Raw genomic sequence first — 27,717 nt, 5'->3', positions numbered from 1 at the left:
GGAACAGTTCAGGAAGACGAAGAAATGGCGACGATACTGGGGCCCGAGTCCCCTTGGACGGGAGGAAAGAAAAGCACTCGTAATAGGAATATCCTCACCAGAATACAGCACAGTCAGATCGCTGGCCAAGGCTTCAGCAGAGGGACGCAGGTAAAGGGAGAGCTTGTTATCTGGACAGAGAAAAGCCGCTGTCAGGAACCGCGTTTAGCAGCAGGACCATCGATCAGCCTGCTTCAAGTTGAGAAACAAAAGTAATCGGACGGGCTTGATGCTTAACTTTGATCTAAAAGTAGACTGAATGATCTCTAAATGCATGGAAAGTTAAATGGTCGCTGTGGTTTATAAATCAGGCTTTTCTGAATAGAGAGAGATAGAGAGGTCGTTAACTCGTTAGGTTGTTTTTGGCTTTGGCTGTTCTGTCATAATTGGGGTTAAATGTGGCTTTAAATGACCAATCAAAATCCAATTAAAGACTCAGACACATGGAGTCGTATTAATATAAAAGACCAATATCACTGTCATTAGTATTGATCACGCAAAGATCAATATGTGATCCTTTAACGTCTATAACAGAACAGCTGATTCAAATAAACACAGATGAGTCTCAAAACGGTCTACATAGACCGCATTATAGGTGCATACGAGCGTTATGATGCCCACAAATACTGTCACAGATTTTCCTTGTATTCCGTTTGCATTTATAAACCAAATCTATCTGATTTCCTTATATGATATATGATTGTGATTTTTAACCAATCTAGAGTTGGTGTGTGTTATTGAATCAGGCAGTGATATTTTCATGGCTCAGTTTAAGTTTAAAAGGGCTTGAATTATGTAAGATGTCCCATTGAGTTTGACAGGGGACTTAATGATCTGAGCCTGGGAACTTGACTCAATTTAAACCCCACTGGTTTCACTTTCCCTTCTCAATCAGGCGCCCTGTATTTGACAAAACCTATTACCTTTGATAGTTTAGAACTAACTTAAAATGAGTTAACAAAGCTTTTTTGTGTGTGTGATGCTTCTATATTGACAGTGAATTAAGCAATTGTGTCCTTGTGTTTCTCTTTTTTCTTTGTTTTTTGCCAGTGTAAATTTTCTTCCTCTGAGTACTTGACCATATTTTGAAAGGAAATAGGAAAGAAAAGGAACAGAATCAGCTATAAGTGGCATGTGATGTGATATGCATTTTATAGAAGGGTATAAATGGTATACAGAAGGCTTGTTATGCGTTGGCCTTCATTCTTACATTAATTATCAGCCTTTGTATCGACCTTGGCAGACACTTAATTATAGTGGTCGACCTTTCGGTTATATTATGTTGGCTATAATAGGTGATACCAATCTCTAGAGATACGGGTGGCTTAAATAATACATACATACACTGGCGGCCAAAAGTTTGGAATAATGTACAGATTTTGCTGTTTCGGATGGAAATTGGTACTTTAAGTCACCAAAGTGGCATTCAACTGATCACAAAGTATAGTCAGGACATTACTGATGTAAGAAACAGCACCATCACTATTTGAAAAAAGTCATTTTTGATCAAATCTAGACAGGCCCCATTTCCAGCAGCCATCACTCCAACACCTTATCCTTGAGTAATCATGCTAAATTGCTAATCTGGTACTAGAAAATCACTTGCCATTATATCAAACTCTGCTGAAAGCTCTTTGGTTCGTTAAATGAAGCATTTTATTAGGTCAAAAATGGCAAAAAAAAAAAAATCTTTCTCTTGAAACTCGTCAGTCAAACATTGTTTTGAGGAATGAAGGCTATACAATGCTTGAAATTGCCAAAAAACTGAAGATTTCATACAAAGGTGTACACTACAGTCTTCAAAGACAAAGGACAACTGTCTCTAACAAGGACAGAAAGAGATGTGGAAGGCCAGATGTACAACTAAACAAGAGGATAAGTACATCAAGAGTCTCTAGTTTGAGAAATAGATGCTTCACATGTCCTCAGCTGACAGCTTCATTGAATTCTACCCGCTCAACACCAGTTTCATGTACAACAGTAAAGAGAAGACTCAGGGGTGCAGGCCTTATGGGAAGAATTGCAAAGAAAAAGCCACTTTTGAAACAGAAAAACAAAAAGAAAAGGTTAGAGTGGGCAAAGAGACACAGACATTGGACAACAGATAATTGGAAAAGAGTGTTATGAATCTTAACCCCATTGAGCTTTTGTGAGATCAGCTAGACTGTAAGGTGCGTGAGAAGTGCCCGACAAGACAGCCGCATCTATGGCAAGTGCTACAGGAAGTGTGGAGTGAAATGTCACCAGAGTATCTGGACAAACTGACAGCTAGAATGTCAAGGATCTGCAAAGCTGTCATTGCTGCATGTGGAGGATTTTTTGATGAGAAATCTTTGAAGTAGTTTAAGAAGTTCTGAATATTTTTTTTTTTTTTCAAATTGTAATAATTTTTCACATTATTAATGTCCTGACTATACCATGTGATCAGTTGAATGCCACTTTGGTGAATGAAAGTACCAATTTCTTTCTATAGGAGCAAAATCTGTACATTATTCCAAATTTTTGGTCACCAGTGTATACATAATATAAATAACTGAATGGCAACAAATAATATTGCTGAAATGAAACACACTTGTTTTACTCGATATTCACTCAGAATTCGCTTAAAAAAATTGACAACAGAAATTTCTTATTATCCATTGAAAAGGCTGACGATAGTTTTTAGAACTGAATTTTGAACTAATTTAATATGTTGCCAGTATGTTGAGAATTTGAGTCATATGGATGTAGTGTTCACAAATAGTATATAGCTTGTATTATTTTGCATTTGATTGAAACATGCACTGTGTTTGTAAAGCATACTTTGTTGCCTCCAAGGAGACTCTCATGTAAATCTTTTTAAATAGCATTATATTATTAATTTCAGTTATCAAACATGCAGTGGGCTTTTATTAAAGTTTTGCTTTATTTACAGCTCTCAGAAGCACTTCTTAAGGAGAGAGATAAGAGGGCGAAATGGCACGGGATTCCTGTCTTACTCCAGGAACTGTACGAGAGCAGCCACCTTAACAGTGACTTCACCCGCACACATGATGTACTGAAGGTGAGACAGCCCTCTACAGACTAGTTGGAGAAAGAATTGCCATTGGCTAGTACATTATTGTTTTTACTCACCTGACTTTTGACATCATATATGCGTAATGCAGCTACAACCTGAAAAATATATTAAGCAAACCGAGAAGGGTGCATCTTCACATATGCAAAGTAGGGTTGCTCCCGATACCAAAATTTAGGCTTCGGTACGATACCAGCCCTGGTACCTCAGTATTGATACTAAATCGATAATATAATCAACAAAAAAAAAACAAAATCTGATTACCTGTAGCACAAGGCTGCTATGGCTGAATCACAACATGCTGATAAAACACTTGCATTTGTTATGTTGCTTAAAGATAATAATAATAAAACAACCATTTAATATTATATAATTGTTATTATGAGTTGTATTGCTACTTTTTGAATATTACATTTTTATACAGTAGTTATATTTTTCTGTCTTCAATTTCACACATCCAGTTAAATATAGCTTTCATTTAAGCGGGACTTCCTGTTTTTGTGGGTTAGTTCTATCAAGCTACCTATTAATGCTAGGATAATCCCATCGCGACTCTAGAGCTGAAACCTCTGAGCTGCACAGAAGTTCATTTAAGTGTTAACAGCAGTTTATACTCTAAACACATTGCATGAAAATTAAGCACCAGTAGTGCGTGTTGCTTTTGTGTGAGTGTGTCAGCTTGCATGTGTGTGTGTGTGTGTGTGTGTGTATGTGTGTGAAGCAGATGACAGAGCAGAGCGGCACCTCTTGTTCATTCTGTAGCGTGCAGCGCATGTGACTGTATAATATTTAATTAAGTTACATCCTTCTACTGTTTAATGATCACACTTGGCCATATCCAGAGATTTTTTTTATTTTATTTTCAAAATGTCATTGATTTCATCTCATATACTATCATTAGCTAAGTGGTAGTATACTGTAAAATGGTACTGAAATTAGCAAAAAGATATCATAACGTTTTTTTGTTGTTTTTTTTGGTATCGCGATACTTCATTAGTACCGGTAAACAGCGCAACCCTAATGCAAAGTATCCATATATATGACTCCATGCAATATAGTATGTGAGTTTGTACATTTATTTTCATATTTTGCTTTTTATCATTTCAATCACATTTTAACTTTTTGAAAAAGTAAAAATTTTGGAGTTGACTAGTCTAAAAAGAAAGAAGCTCTCAGAAAACAGTCAGAAAGCATTGTGTGTTTATGTGACACATTTAAAATACTTATAATGCTAAATCCGACACTAAATTCCACTGAAAAAGGGGCATTTATCAGTGATGTGCTTGACTTGCATTATCATCATTGTATTATCATTAAATGTAGAACATGACAATCATTCACTGAGTCAGCGTTAGCGAATAAATTGACATTTAGTAATTTTTTCCAAAAGATTTTATCCAAAGGGACTTACAAATGAGGAACATAGCAAGCAATTAGTCATACAAAGTTCATCAATCTCTGCAGTGTTGTACTGCCAAGTTCTCAAGTTGGCTGGAGTAGTATAGGTGCTAGCGCAGAGGAGGAGTTTATTTTTGTTTTAAGTTCAATAGTAAGTGCAATTAGTGTGGATTGGTTAAGTGCGCGCGAAACAGATCATGTGTTTTCAGCTGGTTCTTGAATTTTGAGATGGTATCAGCAGATCGTGAGAAGGTTGGAAGCTCATTCCACCCCAGAGGCTCAGAGAAAGTGAACGATCATGAAATAGACTTTGAGCCTCTTTGTAATGGGACCACCAGGCGCTGCTCATTCATAGACCGCAGAGCACGAGTTGGACCATAGACCTGTAGAAGTGAATTGAAGTAAGAGGGTGCGGTTCCATTGGCTGTCCTGAAGGCCAGAGTCAAAGCCTTGAATTTGATGCAGGCACCTACAGGTAGCCAGTGGAGTGAAATCAAGAGTGGGGTGACATGAGCCCATTTTGGCTGATTGAAGACCAGATGCACTGCTGCATTCTGGACCATCTGCAGTGGCTTGATTGTGTTAGCTGGGAGGCCAGTCAACAAAGCATTACAGTAGTCCAGTCTTGAAATGACCACTGAATACAGGCATATTTATTGAAAACCATTGAATGAATAGTGCAGGACCATTAGAGCAACCCTAATAGCCTGTTCTAAATGGAAGTAAAAGTAACTTAACATATTAAAACAGTCAGGACATTGTTGAAAATAGTTCAGGTAAGCCAAATCTACGATAGAGAAAAAATGTGCTGAAAACTTGCACGTATTTCACGACGTGCATTAGCTTATGATCTAATATGACAGCTGTTCGGTAAAGAACTCGAGGGGAGAATTTTCTGCGTGTGCCACGAGTGAGAAAGAGAAGCAGCACACGCTGCCTGAGGTAAAATGAAACTTTGTATACCTCTGCTCTGTATATCCTATTTTTTAGTAATATTTGTATTATATTTAAAAGGGGTGCACCGATCAATCGGCCACCGATCGAAATCGCCGATATTCGTCTTAAATCCGTGATCAGCGGATCGTGCCTAGATTTAGGGCCGATCTTTTTTGCAGCACGCATGGAATCACACATACACTGCTCCTCTAATAAATGAGCGCTGTCTCAGCCCTTGAAGCATGACAGAGTGGCCTTTGGAGGGTAAGTTGTTGGCAATTCTAAGCATTCACGAATTTAAACTTTCAGACATGATCTAATTCACATGAATATGCTGTTTTGTTTTTAAAAATGTGTAAGAATTACACGTGTATGAATATTAAGTTGCCCATCTTCTAGAGTCATTACAGTAGTTATTCTGGCTCGTTGCACTGTGAGCAGGAAGAGGATAAAGAGGCTTTTTTGCGCTATTTTCATCTTCCGGATTTAAAATCAACATCGAGTCAACGTTACTCGATGTGATGTGTCCCTGTACTATAGTGCATCGTTGCGTCATCAGTGTCTCATAAATATTGATGAGACTGCGTAGCCTTATCCTATGTGAACGGGCTGTCTTATGATTATTCATTAAACCATGTGACCAGCGCTTCAAACTCTCAAGAGCCTCGCTGTCAGTTGACAGAGTTGATAGTAATGACGCGAGTCCCCTCCACCGCGCGCTGCTGACAGAGGGACAGGATAGTCTTTCAATCATTGCCAAAACCTTTTAAATGTTTGTGCAGCACGCATTTATTAACATGAGTGTTCTGAGATATTTCATTTCTGTGCAGGCCTCACTCTAAGTATTCTTCTTGGCTGAATTTGTCTCACATTGGCTTGTCAAACACCATCACAAATGTTAGTCATGACACCTGCTATTCCTTTTGTGGCTTTCTGATACAGGAGCTGTCATCCCTGCTTTCCATGGAGGCAATGTCTTTTGTAACAGAGGAAAGGAAGACAGCGCAGGAGTCCACCTTTCCTAACACATACACCTTTGACCTCTTTGGAGGTGTAGATGTGAGTTCTGTGTTTTCTCTTTGTGTAGCAGCTGGTTGAATAAACCCTGTTTACAGCTGGTTTCCTTTTCTGAAATCAGAAAAATCCTGTTACCTCATTTCAGTGTTTATTTTTCTCCGTCATTTTATATAAAGGTCGACCCATAGTGGATTTTGCACATACCGATAATTAAGGTGGTGCAAAAGGTAGATAGTTTTTAAAATCTGAAAACATTTCATAGTCTTTCCTTACTATGATGGCACAGACATAGAGGTAACAAGAGTCCAAAATAAAATCCCAGATACTAGAAAACCAGAAAAGATAAGAATGGGGTGTATGACGTAGGACATTTAACTATAAACAAGTCCAAAATACACCGTGAACTCCAATGAAGGAGACTTGGCTCTGTTCCAATGCTCTATATGTAAGTATTTACCAAATTAAGCTTTTTATAGCCTATATATTCACCAGATGAAGGTTTTGTGTGTGTGTGTATATGTGTGTGTATGTATGTATATATATATATACACAGTATGTCATCAGATGAGGTTTAATGAGAAATAAGGTAAATTATTATTCACAAGATTTCATAGTAGTTGGAGACACAATGTATGTGCTGATGGTGCATGCTTCAAAATATGCACTGAAGTGGGGATAAAAATATGGGTTAATGTCAGTCCCCACGAGATGCCAATGATTGTTTTCCTTTCACTTCTAAAGGCAACTTTTATACTGTAGAACCAAAATGTTCTTACTGTAGAATCCTCAAGTGCCAGCCAGAGAGGAACATGGAGGTGGAAAAAAAAACTATTAGCATAGATTTTTTCCCGATAACCGATAGTTCCTAAAAGTAACTATCAGCACAGATTAATCGGTAAAACCGCTATATCGGTCTACCTCTAAATTCAGTGAATGAATGAAATATTTAAAAAAAAATGAAATAACAGGATAATCAGTTACAAATAATCAGCAGATTAATCAATGGTCAAAATGGTTGTTAGTTTCAATCCTGGATCAGTTAAGAATGATACATTTTGTTTCTCTCACTTTTAGTTGTTGGTGGAGCTTCTGATGAGACCCACTCTCACTATGCTACCAAAACCCAAGAGTAAGTTTATGTATGTGTGTATATACATTTGTGTGTGTGGGTGGTTTTAGCCGTTATGGTGTTATATTGATCATTTACGAATGTAAAAATGAGCATTTTGCCTATTAATTTCAACTGCTTGTTAATTTTGACTGCTTTTAGTGAATGACGAATTGCTTAAGGACTGCCTCAATGTGCTGTACAACTGCTGCATATGTGTAAGTATTGCTGCTGTTCCCCCATTTATGTATTGAGCACAAGGGTGACTTATATCAATATGATGAGTTCCACAGTGAGTAACTGTACCTGTTTTCCTGCAGACGGAAGGGGTCACAAAAAGCCTGGCCATGAGAGATGATTTTGTCTTATTTCTCTTCACATTGATGACAAATAAGAAGGTCTTCTTACAAACAGCTACGTTAATTGAGGATATTCTTGGAGTTAAAAAGGTCAGTGCTGGATCTCAATCTTAGACAGCTGTCTGCAACTTAATTTTGTCTCCTTGAGTCAAAATGCAGTAAAGCTTTTATAAACTTTTTAATGCCCCTGGATTTAATTGCTGCATTGACACTTTGGTCTAGCTTTAACTATTTGTCATCTACTGATACAGACTTTTGTATTTGTACACCTAATAATTAATTGTGATTATCAGGCAGTAATAAATGAATGATTGTGCTCAACAGGAGATGATTCAGCTGGAATGGATCCCTAACCTGTCGGGACTGGTGCAGAGCTTTGACCAACAGCAGCTTGCCAACTTCTGCCGTATCCTCTCCGTCACCATCTCAGAGCCTGACGTGGGGAACGATGACAAACACACCCTTCTGGCTAAAAATGCACAGCAGAAACGCAACACCAGCCCCTCTCAGGCTGAGGTCAACCAAGGTAGGTGAATAACAAGTCTTAGACTCAGACGGCACACACACTGACCGCCCACAGTCCGTTCACTAACCGCCTGATGCATATTGCACACAAAACTGAGAAATTCTTTCTCACAGGCAAGCTCAGATGTAAATTTTTATTAGTCCACCTGGAAACAAAAAAACAATGTTGTGTTTATAAGGTACCGGGTTGATTAAATGAGCATTTGGCGAGAAATTTTTGAAGATACTTAAGAGTTTGTTTGAGGAACTTAGTAGCAAGTTAACTAGATGTCTGTGAACCATGACTTTGCTTAGAGTTGATGCCAGAAAAAGAAGTGAATGCTGACTGAAGATTTGTGGAGAATTGGTTCATTGCTAAAGGGATATTTGTCAAATAGTGAAATGGCAGCTCTTTCCATTCAGTACATTCAGTCCATTTCCCGTATAGAGTCTTTTTGTCTCTAAAATGTTTTCCTTACAGCTTCTAGATTTAGGCTTAATAGAGCACAAATAACGAAGAGATAATGTAATTTTTTTTCAAGTCACACTCCTGAATATCCCTGGCTTCATCGAGCGTCTCTGTAAGTTGGCCACACGGAAGGTGTCAGAGGCAACTGGTACATCAAACTTTCTACAGGAACTAGAGGAATGGTACACTTGGCTTGACAACACACTAGTGCTGGATGCGCTTATGCAGATAGCAACTGATGAAGCCGAGCACAGCAGCACAGGTAACACTGCAACATCACTCTGAATATTGAATAATGAATAATCGATTATTGCTATGAATGATCGTTCATTGCTACGGTGATGACCAATGTATTATGCATTAATTTCTTATCCAACACAGACAAGGGACACAGACAAGATGGTGTCGTTGTGGATCTCTCTAGCGTTTTTGTTACTTTTGTTTGTTTGTCATGTTTTTTGTCACTCTTTCCCAAATCAGTTTCACCAATAATGAACTGCAGAGCATACCTGATACTTTTTTACTGGCATTTGATTATTCGGACGTTTTATTAGACAACTTAATTGGAGGCGCAGCGGTGCTCTACAAGCGATCCAAAAGACACACGAGGGAAGCGAGCTGGCGCGCTTGTGAAGCTTCGTCAACGTGGCCTCAGGACTCCGCTGCCGAGTATTCATCTGCCGAATGTCCGCTCCCTCACCAAAAAAATGGACGAACTGCTTCCGCTTACTCAAATAAATAAGGACTTTTCTAACTCTGCTGCTCTGTGTTTTACGGAAACCTGGCTGAATGAAGCCATCGCAGACAGCGCGTTTCATTTGCTGGGCTTCCAGCTGTTCAGAGTGGATCATGTTGCGGAATCATCGGGGAAAACGAGAGGCAGTGGAACATGCTTTTACATCAATGAAAGTTGGTGTACAGATGTAACAGCATTGAAGAAGATGTGCTGTCCTAATTTAAACTTCATCAACTGTAAGCCTTTCTACTTGCCACGGGAGTTTTCCTAGTTCATTGTGGTGAATGTTTATATCCCGCCACAAGCGTGCGTGACGCAGCGTTGCTACAGCTGGCTGATCACATCACAGACACGGAGCAACAACACCCAGACTCTCTTATCATTATTCTGGGAGATTTTAATAAAGCTAACCTCACCCGTGAACTGCCAAAATACAACACATCACATGCCCCACCAGAGACAGAAATATACTTGATCAGTGCTACACCACTGTAAAGGACGCATATCAATCTGTCCCACTTACAGCTTTAGGACTCTCTGATCACTGTCTGGTTCATCTTCTCCCGACCTACAAGCAGAAACTAAAATCAGCTAAGCCTGTAGTAAGGACTGTAAAGGGATGGACCAATGAAGCAGAGTTGGAACTACAAGCCTTCTTTGACTGCACTGATTGGAGTGTTTTTGAGGCTGCAGCCACAGATACTGTGACGAGCTCACAGATACTGTGACCTCATATATTAGTTTCTGTGAGGATATGTGCATCCCTACTAGGACATTTTTATCATTCAATAACAATAAACCATGGTTTACAGGAAAACTCAGATAGCTTCGTCATGTCAAAGAGGATGCTTACAGAAGTGGTGATAAAATTGTACAACCAGGCCAGGAACACACTGACTAAGGAAATCAGAGTGGCTAAAAGAAGCTACTCTGAAAAGCTGAAAAAAATAGTTTTCAGCCAACGATCCTGCATCTGTGTGGAAAAGCCTGAAAAGCATCACAAAGTACAAGACACCTCCCCCTCACTCTGTAGAGAGTCAACTAATGGCTGATGAACTGAATGTGTTTTACTGCAGGTTTGAAAAGCCCAGCCTCGCACCCCTCCCACGTTCTGATCTTCACGTCACTTCACACACACACCAACACCTCCTGGAACCCTCCTGCTACTCAATCTGCAATTATGATCTGTGAGGAGGATGTGTGCTGGGTCTTTCGGAAACAAAAGCCTAGGAAATCTTCAGGCCCAGATGGTGTTTCATCTGCCTGTCTGAAAGTCTGCAGTGACCAACTGGCCCCTATCTTCAAACAGATCTTCAATAGATCACTGGAGCAGTGTGAATTTCCCTGCTGCTTCAAATGCTCCACCATCATCCCGGTCCCCCAAAAAAACAAAATCACAGGACTTAATGTCTACAGACCTGTCGCTCTCAGGTCTGTGATCATGAAGTTGTTTGAGAGACTGGTTTTGGCTTACCTGAAGGACATTACTGGAACCCCCTTCAGTTTGCTTTCTGAGCATTCCCCCTCACCATCCTGAACAACACTGTGGCAGCAGTGGCGTCATTCAGGTCAATGGGCTCTACCATCTCTCAGGAACTGAAGAAGGCTCAGTAGAGGTTGTACTTCCTTCGCCAGCTGAGGAATTTCAACCTGCCACAGGAGCTGCTGACACAGTTCTACTCGGCCATCATTGAGTCTGTCCTGTGTACATCTATAACTGTCTGGTTTGGTTCAGCCACCAAATCAGACAGAAGTAAAACTACAACGGACAGTCAGGACTGCTGAGAGGATTATTGGTGCCTCCCTGCCCACCTTCCAAGATTTGTACGTCTCCAGAGTGAGGAAACGTGTAGGTAGAATCACTCTGGACCCCACACACCCTGCCCACTCTCTCTCTTTGAACTGTTGCCCTCTGGCCGGCGCTACAGAGCACTGAGCGCCAGGACATCCAGGCATAAGAACAGTTTTTATGCTCAAGCTATTTTCCTCATGAACAATTAAACTGCCTCAGGAGTCCCCCATAGTGCAATAATGTAAATACATATCTCATGTAAATACACTGGCAGCCAAAAGTTTGGAATAATGTAAAGATTTTGCTCTTATGGAAAGAAATGGGTACTTTTATTATTACAATTTGAAAAAAAATTCAGAACTTCTTAAACTACTTCAAAGAGTTCTCATCAAAAAATCCTCCACATGCAGCAATGACAGCTTTGCAGATCCTTGACATTCTAGCTGTCAGTTTGTCCAGATACTCAGGTGACATTTCACCACACACTTCCTGTAGCACTTGCCATAGATGTGGCTGTCTTGTCGGGCACTTCTCACACACCTTACAGTCTAACTGATCCCACAAAATCTCAATGGGGTTAAGATCCATAACACTCTTTTCCAATTATCTGTTGTCCAATGTCTGTGTTTCTTTGCCCACTCTAACCTTTTCTTTTTGTTTTTCTGTTTCAAAAGTGGCTTTTTCTTTGCAATTCTTCCCATAAGGCCTGCACCCCTGAGTCTTCTCTTTACTGTTGTACATGAAACTGGTGTTGAGCGGGTAGAATTCAATGAAGCTGTCAGCTGAGGACATGTGAGGCATCTATTTCTCAAACTAGAGACTCTTGATGTACTTATCCTCTTGTTTAGTTGTACATCTGGTCTTCTACATCTCTTTTGTCTTTGAAGTCTGTAGGGTACACCTTTGTATGAAATCTTCAGTTTTTTGGCAATTTCAAGCATTGTATAGCCTTCATTCCTCAAAACAATGATTGACTGATGAGTTTCTAGAGAAAGCTATTTTGCCATTTCTTTTACCTAATATTGACCTTAAGACATGCCAGTCTATTGCATACTGTGGCAACTCAAAAAGAAACACAAAGACAATGTTAAGCTTCATTTAACAAACCAAAGAGCTTTCAGCAGTGTTTGATATAATGGCAAGTGATTTTCTAGTACTAGATTAGCAATTTAGCATGATTACTCAAGGATAAGGTGTTGGAGTGATGGCTGATGGAAATGGGGCCTGTCTAGATTTGATCAAAAATGGCTTTTTTTCAAATAGTGATGGTGCTGTTGTTTACATCAGTAATGTCCTGACTATACTTTGTGATCAGCTGAATGCCACTTTGGTGAATTAAAGTACCAATTTCCTTCCGAAACAGCAAAATTTGTATATTATTCCAAACTTTTGGCCTCCGGTGTATGTAAATTCACATATTTAATTCAATAACTGTACATACCCCTACCTTGCACATACATTACCACTTGCACATGTACATACGCCATTCTGATACATGTCCTATTATTTGTATGTCTATTTATACTCTGTTTTATTCTGTGTTTCACTGTAATGTTCTGTGTGCACTTGTTTCTCCTATCACCCCAAAAAAAAAAAAAATCCTTGTGTACATGCATTGGGGCATTGTTTCGACAACCTTATGCAACGTCACAATATTTATTTCCGTCAAGAGTTGAATTAATTTTTGGCTGAGATTTTGTATTGATGATGGGAGAGTCGAACCACTCCTTAAAGTCTTCTCCAGCACATCCCAAAGACTTTCAATGGGGTTAAGGTCAGGACACTGTGGTGGCCAATTCATGTGTGAAAATGATTCCTCATGCTCCCTGAACCAGCCTTTCACAATTTGAGCCCGATGAATCTTGACATTGTCATCCTGGAATATGCCCGTGCTGTCAGGGAAGAAAAAAATCCATTGATGGGATAACCTGGTCATTCAGTACATTCAGGTTGTCAGCTGACTTCATATTGCCACATAACGTTTCTGAGCTAGACCTGACCAACTGAAGCAACCGCAGATCATAACACTGCCTCCAGAGGCTTGTACAGTTGGCACTATGCATGATGGGTGCATCACTTCGTGCACTGCCCTTCTTACTCTGACGCGCCCATCACTTTGGAATAGGGTAAATCTGGACTCATCAGACTACATGACCCTTTTCCATTGCTCCACAGTCCAATCTTTATGCTCCCTAGCAAATTGAAGTCGTTTTTTCCGATTAGCCTTACTAACAATTGACTTTCTTATGACCACACAGCTGTTTAGTCCCAATCCTGTAAGTTCTCCTTGCATTGTGTATGTGGAAATGCTCTTACTTTCACTATTAAATATAGCCGTGAGTTCTACTGTAGATTTTTCAAGCGTTTTAGTGTTCTCCGGTCACGATCATTCAGGATTTTTTGTCCGACCACATTTCTTCTGCAAAGCTGATGGTTCACCACTATCCTTCCAGTTTTTAATAATGCGTTGGACAGTTCTTAACTCTATTTCAGTGATTTCAGCATTCTCCTGTGTTTTTGTTTTTTTGTTTTGCTTGATGCGGGTCACGACCACGGGATACGTCTTCTGACATGATTGTTTAAGAAATGAGAAGCTACACATTGCATCAGTTAGGGTTAAAAGAATTGTTGCCAGCTGAAACATTAATCACTGCAATAATGATCCAAGCATAGGCTCTTAAGTATCTGCTTATTTAAATCCAAATCTTATATATATTGAAATTCTTATATTTTTAAAATTAATCATGATTTATATACAAAAAAAGCAATTGTGTAGTTTTCAACTGGTCATGTGATTCTAAAATAGCCCCCATGAGGGCACCCTCTCCATGTAGAATTAAACAGCTTTTATAAGTTTACTCATATGACTAGTGTCTTCATACATTTTAAAATTATAATGCATTTCTTTGAGTAAAAGTTTTTTTTATTGAGAAAAAAAAAATACTGAGTGCACCGTTTAAATCTTTTTTTTAATTACAGGGTTTATTGTAAATGCTGTATATTTTAAATAACTTGTAAATTTTATTTAAAATTCATTCAGAATCCATAAAATCAGTTAAAGTATGAAATACAATTTTTGCAGCTTGTCTCACATAATCTGTTTTTCATCCCAGTGGAAACAATGTATACATGTGTTGTTTTTTTTGTGCAAAATATTTTATTTTGATTTTAACATTGTCATGAGAATATAACCCCCATTTAAAACATGGATGTGTAAAACAATGAAAAACATAATTAAAATATATCTTAAAAATAAAGAAAAATAAGTATATAATAGAAAGAAAAAAAACCCCACAATAACAGTGTACCATCATAAAGGGTATGCCAAGTCTGTGTGTGCCAGGGTTTCCATTGTCCGGTAAATACCGGTTTTTGACTGTTAAAATGTACTAATGTCGGTCAAATTCAAACATTGTTGGACAGAATGTCCAGCAAAAATATTAACACGATGCATCAGCAACCCCTTTACTTTTGGCCACAAGTGCACAGCGTGCCTCCATCCCAATGATAACAGCGCTTCGCTGCCACGGATGTTTAAACTTTCCCGTAGCTTCCAAAGTCCTAATCCGTGACTAAAGTGCGTTGTATCCCGCACACTAGCAAAAGCAGCCGTTATTCCCATCTCACGTGCCCACAGTGAGAAGCTTCTCACTTCAAAATTAACCTATATTAAAACAGCTTTGCATTGCCGTCTTTTGGAGGAGAAGGACACCAGGCTTATGTGAATGTCAAGTTGTATTGAAACACTGGACACATTTAACTTCTCTTCAACAGCAGAACACTTCTGTGCCACGAAAAATCGAAGGAAAATAGTCATAAAACTAAAGAGCCAAGGCGAGAAATTATATGACATAACCTAATGATTTGTTATTGTAATATTTCTTTGTAAACAAAAAGATGTTGCAAAAAGCAGGTTAGTTTTTTGCTTTGCCCCCTGTTGAACTTCCTTTTTTTTATTTTTTTTTATTAGACACTAATGCCATGACGGTCATGAAATAAAATTCATTTTCATATATTCAATAAAGGGTTCCCATATCTTAACAATTGTGTTATATCTTTAATAAAAGATTAGAATCCGAATTCCAAGTTGAAGAATAAGTTTTACATTTATATTTCATTTATCTCAGAATCATCTGATGAGAGTACATTGGCCACCATGCCCCTGAGGCATAGTTTGCCACAGTCAATGAAGATCATCCATGAGATCATGTATAAGGTGGAAGTCCTTTACGTGCTGTGTGTCCTGCTCATGGGCCGACAGCGAAACCAGGTAAGAGCCATCATTCTTTCCTGACAGACCAGTGCCTTGTAAAAGGGCCTGCATTATTGACTCTTTCATCAGTCTTACATCGGACTCCTTATTGGTCTTACATCAGTCTTCTAATTCCCACTCTCACGTTTTATAATCTCTTAGGTGCACAAAATGTTGGCTGAGTTTCGTCTGATTCCTGGCCTCAATAACCTCTTTGACAAGCTCATCTGGAGGAAGTTCACTGCCTCTAATCACGTTGTCCATGGACAGAATGAGAACTGCGACTGCAGCCCGGTGAGCTTTATTTCTAATTTATACAACAGTTAGCTCTGGTCCTCTAATTTGTTTGGACAAGGACATTCCAGGAGTGCTGTTTAGTTTAATACCACTGGGACGCTTTATTATTTGTATCATTCCGCTTTGTCTTCGTGGCTTTCTAAATTGTGGTGGGCATTTGATTCATCGTTAATTTTGTTTTCATTCACTTTCTGAAGATTACATTTTTATGCCAGTAGGTGGCGACAATTTTATGCATCTTTTATGTCATTCAGTCATTGACCCAAATGATTCACCACCGAAACAATAGAAGTATGAAGTGTTAGAGTATGAGAGTATACTCCGAGTATGAGAGAAGTGTGAATAGCGGAGTTGTGCTTTATGCTTTGGCTTCTTTTGGAACTATTTTCACTGGCGGAGAGGAAATGTACGAACTAACTGGCCAATTTTTGTCTGAAATGTAAGTTATTCAACATTATTTACTTGCTAGTTGAACTGATTTGTTGTCTAATTCAGAATAACAGCACTCTTGCTCATGTGATATTGCTTAAGTATACACACAGCATTATCCCATTCACTGTATTCCAAAGGAGTCGATTTCCCATCATTCTCATGGATCATGGTATGCTATTGTTTATTGCACAGGAAATCTCCTTTAAAATCCAGTTCTTGAGGCTTCTGCAGAGCTTCAGTGACCACCATGAGTAAGTTACGAATTCACAACCTTTGAGTGACATGCTACAATTTTGTGGATTGACAGTCGAATGCATTCATCCATCTTTTGTTCTCAGAAATAAGTACCTGCTTCTGAACGCTCAAGAGCTGAATGAATTGAGCGCCATCTCCCTGAAGGCAAACATCTCTGAGGTGGAGGCCCTGGTAAACACTGACAGGTATTGTTGTGATTCCAAAATGAACATAATTTTCTCAACATCAACAAAGTATATTCTCAAGTAGACAAATCTCACATCTATCATGCCTGTGTTGTCTTTCAGGAGTTTAGTGTGTGACGGTAAAAAAGGGCTCCTCACACGTCTCCTCACTGTTATGAAAAGGGAACCGCCAGACTCTTCCTTCAGGTGAGACACTATAGCTCTGTTCCAAAACTAGATCTGTACTTACTGCATCATAACCAGTGTTGGGTGTAACAAGTTACTGTAATCTAATTACATTTTGCGGTAACGCAGTAATGTAACGTTACTTTTAAAAGTAATCTGATTACAGTTACAGACATGAATAAAATTACGTTACTTTGACACATTTATTGCGAAGACAATAATATTAATAGTAGAATGCATTTTAAAATGTATTATGTTCCTATGTTAGTACTTTTATGCGTGTTGCTGTGTCATCTAATGAGCATGCGCTCTAACAAACCACCGTGGCATAGAGGACACATATCGAGGCGACGGCAGATGAGTGAGCGGCGTTACTATGGACGCAGCGGAGTGTAGTTTATTCAAATTGTAAATGAAAGTGAAGCATTTCAAGTTTTCATGCACTTATTATCAATCTCAGCGAGTGCCGTGTCAGCATGCTTCCAGCCCTGGCTGGAGGAGAGAGGCACGCAAGGCTGGTCTGGTGACAAATCCTCCTCAAATTTCTACGCTTTACCCCATCCTTGCACCCCTCCCTCGTGTGTCCCTCTGCAGCTGCTGCAGGAGGAGAGGGGATCGGCTTCGGGCGTATATGGAAAACGGCGCTAGTTCCCATCTGACAGAGGGATATTTCGCTCACATGATGTAAACATTTGCAGAACGGTGTCTTGAAAAAGACATCGCTAAGCAAATGGCTCTTTTATGTTCTTTATGTACTGTACACAATAAAACAATGCAACAGCATTACAGATGCGCAAGTGATAAAGGATACTCAATTCATCCGAGCACAAGCAGGGAGGTAGAAATAATCCACTCCCTGTAAAGTTGTGTAAACACACACATGCTGCACATGTATACACACAAACAGACATACTGTACATGACACATACATATGCATGATGCATCACACAAGCAAACCTGTATATTCACACTGAAAAGAAACAACAAGCATTCAAATACACAATGGTTTTACTATCAAAGCTGTTTGCAAATGTGTTTTCAGAAATGTTTTCAGTTCATTAGTATTCTTTTTCTGTCTTTCAAACCAACACAAACACAGGTAAACAAGCATACTGTACATTTATATGCCACACACAGCTAAGAAGGTTGTAGATAGCAGACGCACACGCACACACACTTAAGGATACTACCACAGCATATTTGAGATAAGAAAGTTAAGTTGCATTTTTAGAAAAGCATTGGATCTCTAAATGTAAGTTGCTGTAATTTGTGTTATTGTTTTGGTTAATATTAAAGTACTAAAAGAGCTGTTAATGTCACGTTTGTATTTTTTGCAGGTTTGGTTTTAGAAAGTAACTTCAGAGTAAAGTAATTAGTAATCTGATTACTTTCCCTGTGAGGCAATCAGTAATCCTTTTAAAATTTTAGAGCAGTAATCAGTAGTGGATTACTTTTTGAAAGTAACTTACCCAACACTGATCATAACCATCATAGAACCTCACAAGTGACCGATTGGGAATGCTCTATTTAGGTAGCAACTTTGAACGGCACACAAATAGCGCTCCTCACAGGAGACTATGTTTGCAATTAGGGCTGGGTAAAAATATAGATTTTCCGATGCATCGCGATCTTTGTTTAAATTAAATCAATTCTTAAATCCCAAGAACGATCTGTATCTCATGTCGATCTGTGCAAAACTTCTACAATTCGAGTAAATATATTCCTGCTTAGCCAATGGTATGTGAACCCTTTGGAATTACCTGCATTTATGTATGCATTTGTCTTAAAATCTGGTTTGGTCTTCATCCAAGTTAAAATAATAAACACAATCTGTTTTAACTAATAACACACAAATTATTGTATTCTTGTACATATTGAATATATCATTCAAACATTCATAGTGTAAGTTAGAAAAAAGTATGTGAACCCCTAGGCTAATGACATCAACAAAAGCTAATTAGAGTCAAGAGTTGGTAAACCTTGCATCCAATTAATGAAATGAGATTGGAGGTGTGGGTTAGAGCTACCTTTGACTTATAAAAAGCACTCAAACATTTTGAGTTTGCTTTTCACAAGAATCATCTGCTGATGTGGATCATGCCTCATCAAAAAGTATTGGTGAAGAAGTTTATCACAGAGATCCTTTCACTGCATGTTTAAAATAAGAGTTTGCCTTGAATTGTTCCATGTAATGCATGTCCAAAGATGAGATCCATGCAACCCATTTGTCATTGAATAATGTCTCTTTTAATATCCTCTCTGTATTCAGTTGTTCAGTCAGTTGTTAATCAAAAACAACAAAAAAATGAGCATTCAATTCTAATCACATGTAGCACAGATGAGGTATAAACAGCTCTTGTTAATGTGCACTCAACCAAAACACTTATGTGACTCTCGCTGAACTGCTGGTATTCTTAAAGAGATGGTGATGTTTTAGCATCATGTTCTTCAAATCAATGTAAATATAACAAGTTATGCATGTAAACAATAAACATGTTACTATGTATAATAAAAAAAAGCTAAAATGTGAGGAAAAAAAAAACTAATGATAAAAGTAAACTTGTAACAAGAATATTGTCATAACTTACCTTGTTAGAAGGTACCTAATATAATTAACAGCATAAGCTGAGAATTAATTTCAGAAAGAACAAAAAGAACATTATAACTCAAATATACCCATATTAATTTTATATTTGGGGTTAAATAATCTTAATTTTAATCAACATTTCTTCAATTTGTTTATCATCTTTTTTTCATTGAGCTTGATGCAATGCATCATGGAATTGCCTGCTTTGTGAAAGATGCATTCATGCTACCTTAGAATATTTCTAAAACAACGTATCTTGGCAGCGTAATTATGTTGCCTTTGAGCAAATGTTAACATAAAGGTACAGTTCAGATGTTAGGCAGAATGTTAGCCTCAGTCACCATTTACTTTCATTGTATGGAAAAAAGATGCAATGACAGTGAATGGTAACTTAGATTAATGTTCTGCTAAACATCATACAGGTAAGTCATACACATTTTAAACAGCATAAAGGTGAGTAAATAATGACAGAATTTTCATTTTAGATTAATTGTTCCTTTAAAATGCTGCCTCAGAAGCTTTCATATCCATCCTTAATATTTTGGAATGTCTGATTTGGCTAAGGATTTTGCGTGTTGAAATGTCATGTCATAGTGACATTATATATTTTCTCTCTAAAGGTTCTGGCAGGCTAGAGCTGTCGAGAGCTTTCTCAGAGGGGCCACGTCATATGCAGACCAGATGTTTTTGCTGAAGAGAGGTTTGCTGGAGGTAAAGACATTAATGCAGACTGCCCTACAGGGCAAAATGCTTTTATTTAAATAGTTGTGGAGTCTTTAAACTATTAGAACGAATGCTAAGAACATGACAGCAAAGTCATGATATTGGATATAACTTGACACAGATAAGGTTAGTAAGTGATTTTATCACTAAAATCAAAGGGTCAAATGAACCATAAATATTCCAATAAAATTACTTTCTATACAGGCAGTGGCATATTAAAAAAAGTATTTGAGGGGCCTGGGTAGCTTAGCGAGTATCGACGCTGACTACCACCCCTGGAGTCATGAGTTCGAATCCAGGGTGTGCTGAGTGACTCCAGTCAGGTCTCCTAAGCAACCAAATTGGCCCGGTTGCTAGGGAGGGTAGAATCACTTGGGGTAACCTCCTCGTTGTCGCGATAAGTGGTTCTCGCTCTCAATGGGGCGCGTGGTAAGTTGTGCTTGGATCGTGGAGAGTAGCATGAGCCTCCACATGCTGTGAGTCTCCGCGGTGTCATGCACACCGAGCCATGCGATAAGATGTGCAGATTGACTGTCTCAGAAGCAGAGGCAACTGGGACTTGTCCTCCACCACCCGGATTGAGGTGAGTAACCGCGCCACCACAAGGACCTACTAAGTAGTGGGAATTGGGCATTCCAAAATTCCAAATTTTTTTTTATTTTTTTTTTTAAATAAAATGGTATTAGATACGTTTTGGTTTGTATATTGGTCTAATTATGGATTTTTATTGCAGCACATCCTTTTTTGCATTATCGACAGCGGCTGCAAGTCCAGAGATGTCCTGCAGAGCTATTTTGACCTGCTTGGAGAGCTTATGAAGTTCAACATTGATGCCTTTAAGAGATTCAACAAATATGTCAATACAGAGGAAAAGGTACCACCAGTGACGAAACATGCACCCTAGACACCGAATGTCTTTGTTGTGCTTATTGTAGAAACTGTAGTAACAAATGTTTTAGTAAAACAAGCTCTATATTGAGACTTTGCTGTGGAACTTTGTTTGGTAAAGGAACATGTCTCCTTCAGTTCCAGGTGTTCCTCACGCAGATCAACAGCTCTCTGGTGGACTCCAACATGCTCGTCCGCTGTATCGTCCTCTCTCTGGATCGCTTTGAGAGCGAGACAGAAGATGTTAAGGGTAAATTTAGTTACCGTACTCTTGGATGGCTTGTGAAAAAATTATGTTGAAATGTCTCTGAAAGACTTTTAAAGGCCAAGTCTGATGAAAGATTGTCAGAACATGATTTCCCCAGGTAACCTGAGAATCGATCAGCGATCTCATTTCTTTCACAGACGTTGTAAATTGTTTTATCAGATTGGTAATCTGTCCTGTGCATTAGTGCAAATCTAAGGGTGTCTATATGTTTGACGGATGAGAGTGCATCAGATGCGATTTACAGGTGTGGAAAGAGCTGTGTCAGTTTGAAAGTGAGAATACAGCGAATTGCATTTCCTAATGTGGCGCCTCTTGGAAGTTCTCATTGATTAACGGATACTGACATCAGAGTGTTGCCTCTAAAGTTGAAATATTCTCAACTTTTGGTCGGATGACAGAGCGTTACTTTGGCAAACCCTACATCTTAATATTCCAGGTTCAGTACAAGTTAAGCTCAATCGACAGCATATGTGACAATGTTGATTACCACAAAAAAATGATTTTGACTCGTCCCTCCTTTTAAAAAAAAAAAAAAAAAAAAGCAAAAATCTGGTTTACAGTGAGGCACAATGGAAGTGAATGGGGCCAATCCTTAAACATTAAAATAGTGTTTCAAAAGTATAACCACAAGGCGTAAACAATATGTGTGTTAACATGATTTTAATGTGCTAAAATCACTTGCTAACCTTTTCTGTGTAAATTTATATCCAATTTTACAACTGACGACGTAACGCAGTGAACCCTAAACCCCTAAAATAACCGTAAACGATGATGTAAGCAATTTTGCAGCTCAAATAATAAACATGTTATAACAGAAGAATTCATGTAAGTGCTTTTATAAAACGGTAAGCTTCTCATTTCTGCCTTTCAACCCTCCAAAAATTGGCCCCATCTACTTCCATTGTAAGTGCCCCAGTGTAACTTCGATTTTTGCTTTTTTTGGTGATAATTGACAAATGCTGTCAATTGAGCTGAACTTGTATTGAACCCAGAATATTCCTTTAATGAGTTGGATTCTGATCGTCTGTGATGTGGACTGTATTCTAATCTGTTATGAGAGCCTGTTGAGTAAATGGGGTCTGTGTGTTTGCCCCTGCAGTGGTTGAAGTGCTCTCCGAGTGCTGTCTCCTGTGCTATATGGCTCGAGTGGAGAACAGGCTGTCCTTCCTTTTCAGGCTTGTTAACATCATCAATGTGCAGACCCTCACACAGGCAAGTCCTGCTTTGTTTGCGCACTCATTTGGATTTTTCACGAGCACTTTTAATAAATATTTCTGTTTTTTTTTTTTTTTTTCTGGCCACTCTCCCAGGAAAATGTGAGTTGTCTAAACACCAGCCTGGTTATTCTGATGCTGGCCCGGAGGAGAGGGAAGCTTCCGTTCTACCTGAGCACTCTGCGGGAGAAGGAATACGCAGAGAAATATCCCGGCTGCCTGCTCAACAACTTCCACAACTTGCTGCGCTTTTGGCAGCACCACTACCTCAACAAGGACAAGGACAGCACCTGCCTGGAGAATGTGAGTATCATTGTTTTATATTGTAGCATAGTGTATATCAAAGATTTTGGGTAGTTGATGCATAGAGCTGTGCATAAAATAACTTGTGCCAAAAAATGGTTGGATATAACTTCAAATAGATAAGGTTAGTATGCGATTTTATCATACTAAAATAATGTCAACACTTATATTGTTTACGTCTCGTGGCTATACTTTTGTAATATTTTAATGTTTATGGATTGGCCCCATTCACTTCCATTGTAAATACCTCACTGTAAACACAGTTATTGCTTTAACAAGTTAAGCTCAATAGACAGCATCTGTGGCATAATGTTGATTACCACAAAAATTAATTTAAGAGGCACTTACAATGGAAGTGAATGGGGCCAATCAGTAAACGTTAAAATACTCACTGTTTCAAAAGTGTAGCCACAAGACGTAAACAAAATGTATTTGTACATGATTTTAGTGTGATAAAATTGTGCACTAAACTTTTCTGTGTAAAGATATTATACATTTTATAACCAAGCTGCCATGACGACATTACAGCAGAAGAATTAATGTAAGTGCTTTTATAAAATTATAAGCTTCAAATTTCTGTCTTTTAAACCCTCCAAAAACTGGCCCCATTCACTTCCATTGTAAGTGCCTCACTGTAACCTGTAAATCTTTTTTTTTTTTTTTTTTTTTTTTTTTTTTAAGGAGGGATGAGTTGAAAAATTGTTTTGTAATCAAAATTATCCCACAAATGCTGTCGATGGAGCTTTACTGGTACTGAAACCGGAATATTCTTTTAACTTAAATTTAACCTGGTAAAATTCCTTTTAATTACAAAGGTGTGTCCACGTGCTTTGCATGTGTGTGTGTGTGTGTGTGTGTGGGTGTCATGGCAACAGGTGCTTGTACAGCGCGTTTGAAGTGCCTTATGTCCCGCGAACTAAACTAATGCACACACCCGTCTTAACTGCAGTTGTAAATGTAGGGATGAGAAAGATTTCAGTAAAAGTTTTTCTTCATAGTGATGTGCTAAATTAAAGCATTAAGATTTGCATAAAAGTGATTTACATATTTTGGGATCTGTTTCAGTCTTTGTGCAAACTTTGTGTGTCCTCTCTTTTCCTTTAGAGCTCCTGTATTCCCTTCAGTTTCTGGAAGGAGACAGTTTCAGTGCTGCTCGAAGAGGACAGGACTTCTCCCTGTGCCATTATCAGCTATATAGATGAGCCTTATATGGAGCTAGACAGGGACCTTTTAGAAGATTGACTTTTTGATGGGGTGTAGTTAGGACTAAAGAGGGCTGGGGGGGGGAGGGGTTTGCACGTTCCACTCTGATTCAGTCAAGAGACCTTATAGAAAGACCTACCAGCTCATCCAACTGCATGCAATGGCTCAATGAGCCATCCATTCTCTACTTGGTGCCCATGTTCCACTTCATCTCCAGGTCACAGGGTGCAAAGGATGTCCCACAGAGGATCGCCCATCCCGTCATTTTCTAATGGGAACGCAGTTCCTGAACAGCTCAAGCTAAATCTGAACCTCTGATCAGAAACTGTCTTTTTGTATTTCGGTGGTGTTCTTTCGGTGCAATTGTATGGGGCCTTTTATACAGAAATATACAAAGAAAAAATATATAGGCATATAATGCAGCAAATCTGTTTAAGAGGAGTTTTGGGTTTCAGCAAAAGTGTTGAAAGTGTCTTGGATTGTATAGATCAGAAACTGATGATCTAAGTATCTATGAACTTCAAAGCCGGCCTTCAATGTAAAGAGAGTTGCTATTTAATTTAGGATGAAAACGTCAAGAGAGGAAGTGTTGAATTGATGAATGGGGCGAACAGCTCTCCAGCTACACCGAGTGATATCAAAATTTTTGCACAGTATAGATGATGGAAGACAGAAATGAATTTCAATAAGTCTTATTTATTTTTTCTTTTTCATGTAAATTTGCTCTCATAATGACTTTTCTTTAATACCCTCCAATGCTTCTCTCCTTGGTTAGATTTGATCAATTACATTCAAAATAAGACATTTTTAGTTATTGTTTTAATTTATTGTATAAATTAGTTTTTAATAGTAGGTATCATCCCATTGTTAATTTCTGACAACACTTATCATATGGGCACTGAAGGGTTTTAACAGAAATAATCTATGCAGGTTCACTCACAACATGGACATAAATATCTAGCTAGCCTTCATCTTGCTGCCATCTGTTGTTTTGGTCACAAACTAAATAACCATCCTCTAACTTAACAGGTCGACAATCTTTGTTGCACTCAAACACGTGGCTCCTGCTTAGTGACTGGGAACCTGCAATAGGTGCTGGTCCGCTGTGGTCGCTTTGTGTTGGATGTAGTATCTGAGCTAGACTAGAAGCGCTAAACTTAAAACGTCCAATCAACTACCTCGTTTCATTGGTTTTGTCTTTTAACAAAAACCACTCCTGTAGTTTAAGCATGCTGTGGCTTAATCTGTTGCACCTATTTTCACTTTGTATGCAAAAGTTCTTGTGTATAAATAATTAAATGTATGTTTCACAAGAATCACTTAGCTTTTACCTGTGGATGTTCACAAGTTCTCATGTATGTTCTCTTATCAATTGGTATACTGTCACGGTGATCAGCATTGGCAAAACACAATTTCATACAATTCATTTAAAGAGGTTTGTATGCTACAATGTTAGAGTTTTGGTCACTCCCTGTACAGTTTGTCCTAATAATATCAGCAGTGGTGTGAATGTACTTTTTCTGACAAAATGTTAGTGTGATGTGAATGGTTGCTGCATAAACATACATAAGATCTGAATGTCACGGTTCACCTACAGCTCTTTGGTTCATATATCACATTGGTTGGAGTAGTTTGAAATATTGACATGTTCTTATATAGCTCTGTCTTGATGGAGTTTAATAAAAAACAAAATTAGGAAAAGTGATATTCATGTCAAGCCAAGTACACTTGCTTCAAATAAACCTGAGTTCAATATTCTAACTCTGACATTTGATAGTGTTTACGTTTTAGAATGTCTTGATCACTGGTTCATATTTCATATTTTTCTCATTTGTCATATTTGTAGAGCCAGAGTCTTTTTTTGTTGTTTTGTTTTTTTTGCCAGAGTCTGTACATCTGTTTCTTTCAAAAGATCTTCAGCCAATTATGCTTAATAGGACGACAACATGTAAAAGTTTTCCTTTATCGGGGTAAGGCCATAAATGGTTAAAGCATAAACCAATTGGCACGTGTAGATTTTTGTCCATTACCCCAATGGCATGTTGCATGTTGACACTTTCACCAGTGTTCTTACAGTCTTATACAATGTGTGCAAGCATTGTCCGCATTACTGTATATATTTAAAAATTAAACTGAGAATATATTCCTTTTTGACTCTTCACCCCAAACTAAGAAAAAATACAGACTCACTTTATATGTGGTGTCTTTAACTACTATGTACTAACATTTAAATACATACAATACAATTTATTTTTTGTGTAATTATATGTTGCTCTGAAAAATTATAACAAGATTAAAATTTGCTGCTACTGAGGTTGAGATACAGGTACGTTTAGGAGCAGGGCACAGTTTATCTGTTAGGGTTTAGGGTAAAGATTGGGTTAGGGGTAAGGTTAACAGTGTAACTACTGATGTAATTAAATGCAGGTATACTTTAACATCCCGAGACCCTTCGACCACATGCATGGACATTACATTTTGGCTTCGCTATAGGCTATGCTTTATTTAATTGAATTTAAGCAGACTGATCTGAATTCAGGAGACTCTATGCTGTCATTAAAAAAAACTTTCGACGCACCGGGTCATGTGACAAAACAACATGGTGCCGATCTCAGCAGAGTTTGTCTTTGGGAGAAACAGCAACAAAACTACAACTGGTAAAAACTTCATTAAGTTTTTACATTAAAACTTGTTTGAGTCAAAAGAGTAGAGTCTCTAGTTTCATCTGATATGCCATTTTTTAAAATGTCATCGATTTATCACGAAACGGCATGTTGTTAAACTCAGTGACCACGTATGTGGACTATAGGCTCATTTTCCTTAAAATATCCTGTGAATTATCACATTGAGAATCAATGGATACATACAAAAGCTGGAAAATGTTGGTTCAGTTTCAGGCAGCAGGTGATGTTTGGACCACTCAACATGTTCAACATAAATTCATAATTTTTCATGCAAAGTTTATTTTAACATGGTTGACAGTGATTGGACATTGCTGGCCATTACTTTGAATCAGAATTATTTATGCTCATTTCTGATGTAATGTTTTTAACGTCTCAAAAACATGAATAACCAACACACCTGGAAACATAATGAACAATAAAAAAAATAAAATAAAATACTTTCTATAGCTTGGTATTATTTAAAATTTCACAACTTAGTCCCACTCTCCAAATATGCTGCCATCTATTTTTAGGAAAACAAATTGATCAAAAAAAAAAAAAAAAAAAAAAAAAACATATATATATATATATATATATATATATACACACACACACACTACCGGTCAAAAGTTTTGAAACACTTATTCTTAATTATAATTTTTATTTTTTATTTATTTTTTTAAATTTATTTTCACATATTAGAATAATAATAAAGTCATTAAAACTATGGAATAACAAATGGAACTATGGTAATTATGTTGTAACTAAACAAATCCAAAATAAATCAAAACTGTGTAATATTTTAGCATCTTCAAAGTAGTCACCCTTTGCCTAGAATTTGCAGACATGTACTCTTGACATTTTTTCAA

The 27,717-nt window shown here is 38.1% G+C and overlaps 1 protein-coding gene across 1 annotated transcript; it reads left to right on the top strand.

The window, feature by feature from the left end:
- LOC127426368 (short transient receptor potential channel 4-associated protein-like) lies at window positions 1-27,452 on the top strand. The gene is made up of 19 exons (XM_051673140.1): window positions 1-150; window positions 2,954-3,082; window positions 6,371-6,487; window positions 7,520-7,574; window positions 7,716-7,771; window positions 7,874-8,002; window positions 8,237-8,438; window positions 8,959-9,147; window positions 15,541-15,683; window positions 15,828-15,959; window positions 16,587-16,645; window positions 16,733-16,834; window positions 16,937-17,020; window positions 20,207-20,297; window positions 21,043-21,183; window positions 21,336-21,447; window positions 22,565-22,677; window positions 22,776-22,982; window positions 24,087-27,452. Exons 1-19 carry the CDS (start codon window positions 25-27, stop codon window positions 24,222-24,224), a joined length of 2,325 nt encoding a protein of 774 aa, XP_051529100.1. The 5' UTR covers window positions 1-24; the 3' UTR covers window positions 24,225-27,452.
- The last annotated feature ends 265 nt before the right edge of the window (window positions 27,453-27,717 follow it).

Source organism: Myxocyprinus asiaticus, chromosome 35 (assembly GCF_019703515.2).
Source record: "Myxocyprinus asiaticus isolate MX2 ecotype Aquarium Trade chromosome 35, UBuf_Myxa_2, whole genome shotgun sequence".
In the NCBI taxonomy this organism is placed as follows: Eukaryota; Metazoa; Chordata; class Actinopteri; order Cypriniformes; family Catostomidae; genus Myxocyprinus; species Myxocyprinus asiaticus.
Note: the sequence above shows the minus strand (reverse complement) of the source record. Positions and strands in the feature narration are given on the sequence as shown.